The sequence below is a fragment of the Juglans regia genome, chromosome 5, assembly GCF_001411555.2.
Source record: "Juglans regia cultivar Chandler chromosome 5, Walnut 2.0, whole genome shotgun sequence".
NCBI classification, from domain to species: Eukaryota; Viridiplantae; Streptophyta; class Magnoliopsida; order Fagales; family Juglandaceae; genus Juglans; species Juglans regia.
In genome coordinates, this window is record NC_049905.1 from 10,426,685 (window position 1) to 10,436,092 (window position 9,408).

At 41.0% G+C, this 9,408-nt stretch overlaps 1 protein-coding gene across 3 annotated transcripts; it reads left to right on the forward strand.

Annotated features, from left to right (window-relative positions):
- The first annotated feature begins 2,237 nt into the window (after positions 1-2,237).
- On the forward strand, positions 2,238-9,135 carry LOC108983622 (putative UPF0481 protein At3g02645). Of its 3 annotated transcripts, XM_018955323.2 has the most exons (3): positions 2,259-4,022; positions 5,007-5,227; positions 9,054-9,135. In XM_018955323.2, the coding sequence occupies exons 1-3, from the start codon at positions 2,288-2,290 to the stop codon at positions 9,066-9,068; spliced, it is 1,971 nt and encodes a 656-aa protein (XP_018810868.2). In that variant the 5' UTR covers positions 2,259-2,287; the 3' UTR covers positions 9,069-9,135. The 3 variants fall into 3 exon arrangements, with proteins under 3 accessions (XP_018810870.2, XP_018810868.2, XP_018810869.2); XM_018955325.2 differs by lacking the exons at positions 5,007-5,227; positions 9,054-9,135 and adding an exon at positions 4,520-4,773 and having other exon boundaries at positions 2,238-4,022; XM_018955324.2 differs by lacking the exon at positions 5,007-5,227.
- Positions 9,136-9,408: the final 273 nt, after the last annotated feature.

The window sequence follows — 9,408 nt, forward strand, 5'->3', positions numbered from 1 at the left end:
ACGTTCAAGTCCTTTGTCAGGATGCTAGCTACTAGGCCATATTTGGTGTTGTCGGCCCTATTAAAGCTCTTTTAGGAAGGACCAATTCAAACACGCTAATGGAGTCAAGCATATATAATAAAATAAAATAAAATAAAATAAAAGAGAGAGTGTTATCATCCTGTCAACTCAACCACTACTCCCATTAATAAGAATTATAATAAAAATAGTCAATTTTGTCGGCCCTATTAAAACTCTTTTAGGAAGGACCAACTCAAACACGAGTCAAGCATATATAATAAAATAAAAGAGAGAGTGTTATCATCCTGTCAACTCAACCACTACTCCATGCATTAAAATATCATTATTTTATAAAATATACCCACAATTTAAAATAGAATAAAAAAATAATTATAAAAAGGTTGTCTCTATGGCGTTACTATGGAGCAACTTGTGATTTTGCTCCCTTCTTCTTCTTCTTTTTTTTTTTTTTTGTCTAATCAAGCTTGAGCATAATATAGAAGAAAATATAAAGTCCTGGTACAGTTTTGAAAAGGAAAAACATTACAAACTGAAGAATTTTACCACTATAAAATTCCAGAACACATTCGTGTAACTTAATAAGGGGTATGCATCCAAACATTTTGTTTGTAGCGGCCCATTGGGCTAAGTTATGTGTCCATCAATTTTGATGTCGATGAATTTTTTTAGTGGACCACTCCTGGAATGACTCCAACAAGGACTAGTTGATATCTATGAGTACATTGAGAATGGACCAATTCGGAGAGGATGAGGGGTTTATCAAAGCATCTGTTATCACTTGACAAACCCTTCAATGATGATTTTTGGAATCTGACTTATGGCAGCTTCTTCAATTGCTAATTTGGCTATCATTGCTTCTCCAAAAGTTGGATTGGTAGATGCAATGTGTCTGGTGGCTGCGAAAATGAGTTCACCCTCAGTTGATCTGCATATTGCAGCTACTGTAGAATCCTCATAGGAGAGGGAGAAATGTACTTGAGGGGGAGGAGACCACTCACGCGCGCACGTGCGGGGGGTGGGGTGGAGATTGATTTTGTTTTTTGTTTTTTTAACTCCACATGAGAAGGTGTTCATTGTAGATCTTGACAAATTTTTGAGAAGATGAGGGGGGTGCCAGGGTTGGCACTGCTGCTTTTGGATTATTTGATTTCTTAGAAACCAAATAAAGTCCATAATAATAATGGCAAAAAGTTGGAAACTGTGGGTCAATTCTAGGTTTGAAATTTGTAGCTTTGAGGGATTCAGGATGATTTACAACCATTCAAAGAGAGCTTGTGCTGCAAATTGAGAAATGTTGAGGGGCATGCGGAGAGTCTCCAAAGGATTTGAGTATGAGCACATCTTAGAAAGAGATGGTCAAGGGACATTTCAGATTCATATTGGCATATTGGGCAAAGAATATCAAAATCTGAAAGTGAAAGTGATAAAGGGGATTGAAGTTTGATCCTGGTAGGGAGCATATTAGTGCAGACCTTCCAAAGAAATAACTTCAATCTGTCTTGGATCTAAATTCTCCACATTTGTTTCCAGTCAGTTTTTGTGAATGGACTGGAGGGTTGAGAGGTATGCTAGGATAATATGAAATCGTACGAGGATTTGACAGAAAATGATCCTGAATGATGATTGATCCAGATTGTTTTATCAAAGGCTTGTGGATTGATTGTTTCAGGAAGATGGATTTTTTGAATTTCATTGAATAACTTAGAGGAGAAACGAGTGTCAAGAAGGATATCATTCCATCTCCTTGGTTGTTCCAGACTTTTGTGTTTGCCCCATTTACAATTTGGTAACAGAGATTTGTTGTTATGAGGGGCTTAGTTTTTAAAACACATTTCCAAAATCAGGAGTTTGAGGCCTTTGGGGTGATTTCCACGAAAGATGAGTTTTTCAGGCATCTAGAAGAAAGGAATTGATTGCACAGATATGGTTTTTTACTGGCTAGATTCCACCAAATCTTTGAGATTAGTGCCAATTTGTAATCACTGGTTCTTCTATACCTAATATGTTGCTATACCTAATCTGTCGTTAATAAAATTGTTATTTACTGATAAAATAAAAATTGCCTGTAATTTTGTCTACTTTAACTGCTTTTATAATGGACTATGATTATGCCATCTCAACTACTCCATTAAGTAATTGCCCATGATTTTACCGATTTATCACACTTCCATAGAAGTAATTTGCTATAAAGCGCAACTAAAGAACTTGTGTGTTGCAAACCCATTGACTTGAAACAAACTTCTACGTCCTTAGTAGCCTACCCAAGATGGCCTCAAGTTCAAGCCTTGATCAGCATGAGCATGCGCAACCTCCATCCGCCAATGGCACCGATATTAATGAAGTACTACAAGATCCATCTTCCAATGGAAACGATATTGGACTGCAAGATCCATTTGTCACTGATATCATTAACATATTCAGCAGCAATCATGACTTTGAAATTCCTCCAGTTTGTGTCTTCTATGTGCCCAAGTTCCTAAGCAACTCCAAGCCAGAAGCTTACTCCCCTAAGGTTATAGGCTTAGGACCCCTCCATCATTCCGAGTCACCACTGCAGATGCGCCAGGTTGGTGTAGCGAGGAACATTCATGATGAATTCAGACATATTAAGTTCCAAGAACTCATTCAGGGACTCGTGAAGCTTGGGCCATACATCCGTGCTTGTTACCAGATGTACTTGACTGATAAGGACGAGAAGATAGCATGCACAATGGCGATAGACGGTTTATTTTTGTTTGCGTTGCTTTGTCACTGTAACAGAGGTAAAGTTGCTCTAACCTCTTCGGATACTTTGCTTCGCTTATTAACCCATACAGATATGAGCAGATTCCCCAGGGATGAGATCCTAGGGGATACGATAATGCTCCAAAACCAAATTCCGATTTTTGTACTGAAACAAATCTTGCTCATGGAATGCTCGGAGTCACTAATCGTTGAGAAAAATCTTCCTCGATTATTGTTGGGTTATTGTAAAGCACTCTCTCCATTCAAAGTGATGGAGAACTACCCGTATTCCATGGCTTTAAAGCGCACGCATATGTTGGATCTTCTGTACCACTTGATCACGCTCACAGAGCCCGAATTGGAAAAATTAATTGACGAAGAAGGAAGAGATAAAAAAGAGAGAAAAAAAGCCGACGATCAAAAAAAGGAGGAAAAAAAGAGTGATAATTATGTAGCATATCGTCCACAACTGGGGCCAACCGGAGTCTTGGATTTTCTCTCAGGTCTACCTCTGCCAAAAGAACTAAAAAAATCAATTGAGTTGGTAAAAGGTTTAGTTGGTCTACCGTGGTCTTTGCTACTTTATCTATCCTTTATTGGAAACAAAGCTGGGGTTGGAGATCAGGAAGAGTACTACTTGATGCCTACAGCATCACAGCTGTCTGATGTTGGAGTGAAATTCTCCCGGGATCACATCAGAGACATTCGGTTTAAGCGTGAAACAGCCTCGATTATGCTCCCGGTCCTTAAAGTGAATGTAAACTCAGAGGTTACTATTAGGAACTTATTGGCATACGAAGTCATGATGTTCAAGGCTGCAGGCTTCCGGTATTCGGCTTTTAAGGAGTACATTAAATTGATGAGTGCGCTGGTAAAAACTGCCAAGGATGTGAAGGTACTTAGGGATCATAATATTCTAGAATATACTGGCCGGTACATGAAGGATGACGAGGTTGCGAAAATATTTAATGGAATGACGGAGCCCCTTTCCACGGCAAAGGAACCAGCTTATTTGGACTGGGACATGAGAGGCATTAACGACTACTACAATGGTTTACAGAAGGTTAAGGTTCGGAAACTCGTAAAGCAGATTCTCAAGCTTTTTGTGACAATCCTGCTCTGGTTGTTTGTGGCTCTCTACCTGTTTGGCTCGGTCTACGGCTATCCGCTTGTCTTCGAGAAGAGCAAATCTTTTTGTGGGAGTGTTATCTTGGTGCTGAGCAAATTACTTTCCTTCTCCAGTACGCGTATAACCTCATCTCAGCTGCTTTCATCAGGTATATATGCACGTACACTTCCTAATCTTGCTTATATATATATATATGCTCTCTGTTAATTAAGTTAAATATGCAAACACTGTAATAAATCATTTGTTTAGGTCACATCCCTCTTTCTGATTAATGCATATATCTGGCAAGTAATAATATACCATGCACGTTCTTTATATATACAACCATATTTTAAAACGGAAATTTTTATATAAAATGTATATAAAACAATCCCAATATAGTCGTCTAAAATGTATAAAAATGGTTATATATCTATCATTTTACTTTCTCTAAATAAAACATGAATCCCGACGTCCTGTCTCTTAAAGCTCTATAGCCAAGGGGAGGGGAGAAAGGCGCTCCCCGGCCTCTTCTCAGCCTTGTACTTAGATTTCGTTTTGTCCAAGTTTTTCTGTCTCTTTTTGTTTTATGGGTGTATGGAAGACAGTACCTGGGTCAGATTTTCAAGATTTGATGTTCATTACTTAAACTCTACTGGTGTACAGGCTGATAAGTTAACAACGTTCATTGTTCCTCCAGTCAAGGCATCCATTACTCCTCAAGTCAAGCTACAAGTCTCTCCCTGATTTGTGGTCTCATACATATGGAAACAATCTTTTGTTAATCTGTAATTATGTGTAAATATGTAGTTGATCTCCGGAATTCATTCCCTCTGTTAGTTTCCTTTACTAATATTATCTTGTACGTGTATAAAGCTATGTATTGTTCAGAATCAAATAACAAGTTAATACTTTCTCTTCATGGTATCAGAGCCCTAGGCTCTGTCTTCATCTCGTACTAGTTCCTCAACCATGACTGAATCAAGTGAAGTCACGGTTATGTCCAACAGTGGAAACTCTTCTTCTCCACATGTTGTCTCTATCAACACAGCCACACTTATTCTTCATAAACTCTCCAAAGGAGGAAACTATTCTATGTGGAACTCACAAATGACAAATCTTCTTCTTGGGTATGATCTCATGGGATTTGTAGATGGAACACATCCATGCCCATCAACTGATAATCCAGAGTACACAACCTGGATCCGGCAAGATCGACTACTGCTCCTTGCCATTCAAACAGCTGTCACTGGACCAGCAGCACCAATTGTGTCACGATGCAAAAATGCTGAGGAGGCCTGGCACAAATTAAAAGCTACCTATGCCAACAGATCTAACACACAGATGGTTGGTCTCATTGACTCACTCACCAAGGTTAGTCAAGAAGGAAAGAGCATTTCCGAATTTATGCAAACTGTTAAAACCATTATTGATGATCTTGCTATGATTGGGCATGACTTGAGTGATGGAGAAATAGTAGTGCATACGCTAAATGGTCTCACCAATGACTACAAAGAGCTCAAAGCTGCACTACGTGCGAGAGACTCACCTATCTCCTTTGAAGAATTGGTGGAAAAACTTATAGACTATGAAACAAGTCTCAAGCAATCGGACTCGACAAAAGAAGAGTCTGCTATCACTGCTCAATACTCACAGAAGCACTACAACAAGAAAGGCAGAAATGGCAATTTTAATGCCTCTAAAAAACAAACAAAATATGGAGGAAATAATAATGGCTATCCAGGGAACAGTAACATGCAATCTCAACAGAATTCATATGGTAACAATCCAGGAAACTGCAGCAACCAAAACTCTTCCAACAGCACATATACTCAAGGATTCTCGCCCAACCACTCAACTCAAAACTGTTCGCACAAACTCTCCTCAGACACTACATGCATTTGCGGATGCCGATTGGGCAGGAGATCCTAATGATCGAACTTCGACCTCTGGTTATGTCCTTTTTCTTGGCACCAATCCTATCTCTTGGAGCTCTAAAAAGCAAAAGACAGTCGCTCGATCATCCACTGAAGCCGAATACAGGGCCATCGCTTCTACCGCTGCCGAAGTAAACTGGGTTATGAATCTCTTCCAAGAACTGCATGTACCGATATCTCCTACTCCAGTCATCTATTGTGACAACGTAAGTGCTACGTATGTCTGTGCCAACCCAGTATTCCATTCCCGTATGAAGCACATCGCCATTGACTTCCACTTCGTTTGTGATCAAGTTGCTATAGGTCGTCTCCGAGTTTCCCACGTTCATCCCTCTGATCAACTTGCTGACTCACTTACCAAGCCATTACCTCGTCTACACTTTCACACTCATCGAACCAAGATTGGTGTCCTCAAACGGCCAGTCAATCTTGCGTGGGCATGATAAGTTAACAACGTTCATTGTTCCTCCAGTCAAGGCATCCATTACTCCTCAAGTCAAGCTACAAGTCTCTCCCTGATTTGTGGTCTCATACAAGTCAACTCTGGCGAGAGAAACCCTTCAAGGTCTCTTCCCTTTCCCCTCCCACCGACAGGCTTGGAGAACGGCTTCAGACTTGGGGCTTGACCTCCATTAACGGGAAGGCTACGTCGGAACACAAATTGGCCGAAGGGGCCAGATGCCGATGAAGGCTGTCCTCAGCTAGCAAAGCCTCCGAAAGAACGTCATCTCGATGGGCCTTCACCCAAGCACGGACGACCTGGATCTTGAAAGCCTCGCCTGGGGTCGCGGTAGGACGACAGCTCTTGTCATTGCCCACAAACCCTCATATGGTGCGATTAGGGAACGCGCGCCAATTGGCTTGGCCAACAGGGAACTCCCACCCCTTGTTGGACAAAAAGAAGGATAGGCAACCCCACCCCCTCGCTTTGGTATATTGCTACTCCAGCCAAACGAACGCCTGGACTGATTTGAAGCTGCAAATATTACGACCTCGCCTCATAAGGTTGAGTGAGGAGGAACTCACGCGTCGTAAGGTCCGGGTAGTCAGCCCTGGCCTCCTCCAATGCACGACGCCAAATGACACAGCACGACACAAGGACCTTCCACGCGCTAAGAGGAAGCTGAGTAGTCACCAACTGGAGAAGATCTAGCACTTCTCACACTAGACGACAGAAAGGCAATCTGAGGCCTCTAGAGAACATGGTGGGATACACCGCCACTTTGGAGGCAAAACCCTCGAAATCTACCGCTCCTTTGGTAGTGGAAGGCACCTTGAGTTTCAAGGAATAAGAAATCCTGTAGGTCTCCTTCAACGACTCCAACTCGACCGGAGTCACCTCCGAACGCCATGAGAAGCCAGCAAACTCTTCTGGAATGGTGTCGCCTTGCCCGTCTGCTGTACGGACAAAGTCAGAAGATCTAACCATCCCAGAAGGGCACAAGGATTTCTTGGGGGCCATTAGCAACCATGGAGAAAGAAGAGAAATCATAAAGAACAACGCAAAGGGATGCGCTTGAAAGGGAGAGGGGAACATAGGATATTCAGCAAAAGAGATAATAGAAAAAGTAACCCATTGTTGAGAAAGAAGGGGACCCTATATAGGCAAACTCGACGATTGACATCCCGAGGCAGCAGGAACCCATGTGCCCCACGAAGTACCAAAATCTCATGATAGCTGCGATTCCAGCAGAGCATATCCAGTGATGCGAAGTGGGAAAGAAGTAACCGCCTAAAGTGAATAGTGATGAAGGGACTGACAAGGCGTCATTTAATGCAGATCGAAACTGTCGAAATACAATCATAAAAGCTGAAGGCGAACCGTTTCCAAGTATTGTATAAAGACAAAAATGCCACTCGGATATGGTTGGAAAGCAGAAGTGCGACACATGAGCACCATGAAACCCACAACTCCCCTTCCCTGGAAAGAAAAGGCCGCTTAGCCACAATTGCAAAAATTAATTAGTCAAGGAAAGGAAGAATTCCCGTCGGACCCATCCAATAGGAATTGGCGGGATAACTGTAAGGGGATTTCCCCCTCACTCATAAGCCCACTAGGCGCTCGGCCAAGAGTAGTGGGCTTCGCCCCAATACCAAACCCCAAGGCCCAAACTTGCCTATGAAGCAACTTGCCTACAAGGGAAAGTAAACAATGATGGCTGATGGGACAAACAAGTTTGATGCCACTCGGTTGCATCCAGTTCATGGGGACTCGTACATGGCAGAAAGGGAAAGACGGAGAACATTTGATCTTCTGACAAAGGAACATCGACAGACTACCGAAGACACCAGCAGAGTAAAGCGAATCGGGGAATCACACCGCATTAATGACACCACTACCAGAGCTACACGCCACACTAATGACACCGTTGTATAGGCACGCCGCATTTAAAGGACTCTGATAAAATGGACAATAAAAGGACATGAGCTCCACGATGGCAGACACGATCTATCCCCCCAGACTCCCGGTATAAATAGCAACTTCCAGGCATGAAAAGCTCTCTAGACTCTCTGATTATTTACAAACTTCCAAAATACTCTACTGACTTTAGTATCGGAGACTCCCCGGCCCCAAGGCCTCCCTCTCCCAGCTTCTTTCTTTTTCATTTTAGTAGACCCAGTTTTGAAGACCTGAGTTGCTGGAACCTGACCCAAAGGTGTACGAAACACAACATTAACAACATCTAAAACCCATCTTAGGTGGGCCCCATAAAACTCATTTCATCATCTCAACTCACTACTATTCATAAAAAATTCAACTCAACTCAACATCAAAACGAGACCTTGTCAATGATTTGGGAGTAATGGATGTTGAAAATTTCATTCATCAAAAGCCTTAAAACAACTGATCATATTAGTGCTCCCTTATAATCAGTAGCAATTCCCTATTGCAAACAACAGTATATGGAGGTGATCATCTCCTTGACACGACAAATTAGAACATGTTGGCTTAGGCTACGTTTGGATGCTGAAATCAAATGATCTGTGAATACTAGTAAATAATGGCGAAAAAGATAGTGAATAGTAGTAAATTGTTTGTAAATAGTAATGAACAAGACTTCTTCTCTTACCAAACACAACTAGACTCTCTTTTTTTTTTTTTTATCTAAATCAACCTAGCTAATCTTTTATTATTTTCTTTATACATCGTATAGAACTATGTATGATTTCTTTTTTTTAGAGCATCTCATCTCCTCGAACGTAATGATCATTTAAATATTAATGAGGAATCTCATTCCTATTCGTTTATTATAAATTTTCAGGCAGACCACCTTTGACCCTTCCAACTTAGCCATTCGGCCGGAAGATGCTGGGAAATTTAGTTTGAGGAGCAGATCAAGCAGATGAAGTGGAACAGATAAAAACAAAAAAAAAATATGGACCACTAATGTATATCTACATGCAATATGTTTTGAGTAATGCTACTATGCCCTCCATTTTGCCCCTCTATTTTGACCACTCATGCATTTAGTTTTTTTTTTTTTCTTTTACTTATTGATTAAGGAAGTGACTATTAGTGTATTATTTTTTTTTATATTTTTTAAAAATGTTTAAAATATTAAAAAAATATGAATAAAAAAAAAGTAAAAAAGTAAATTTTGCCTAGGGGCAACGCCC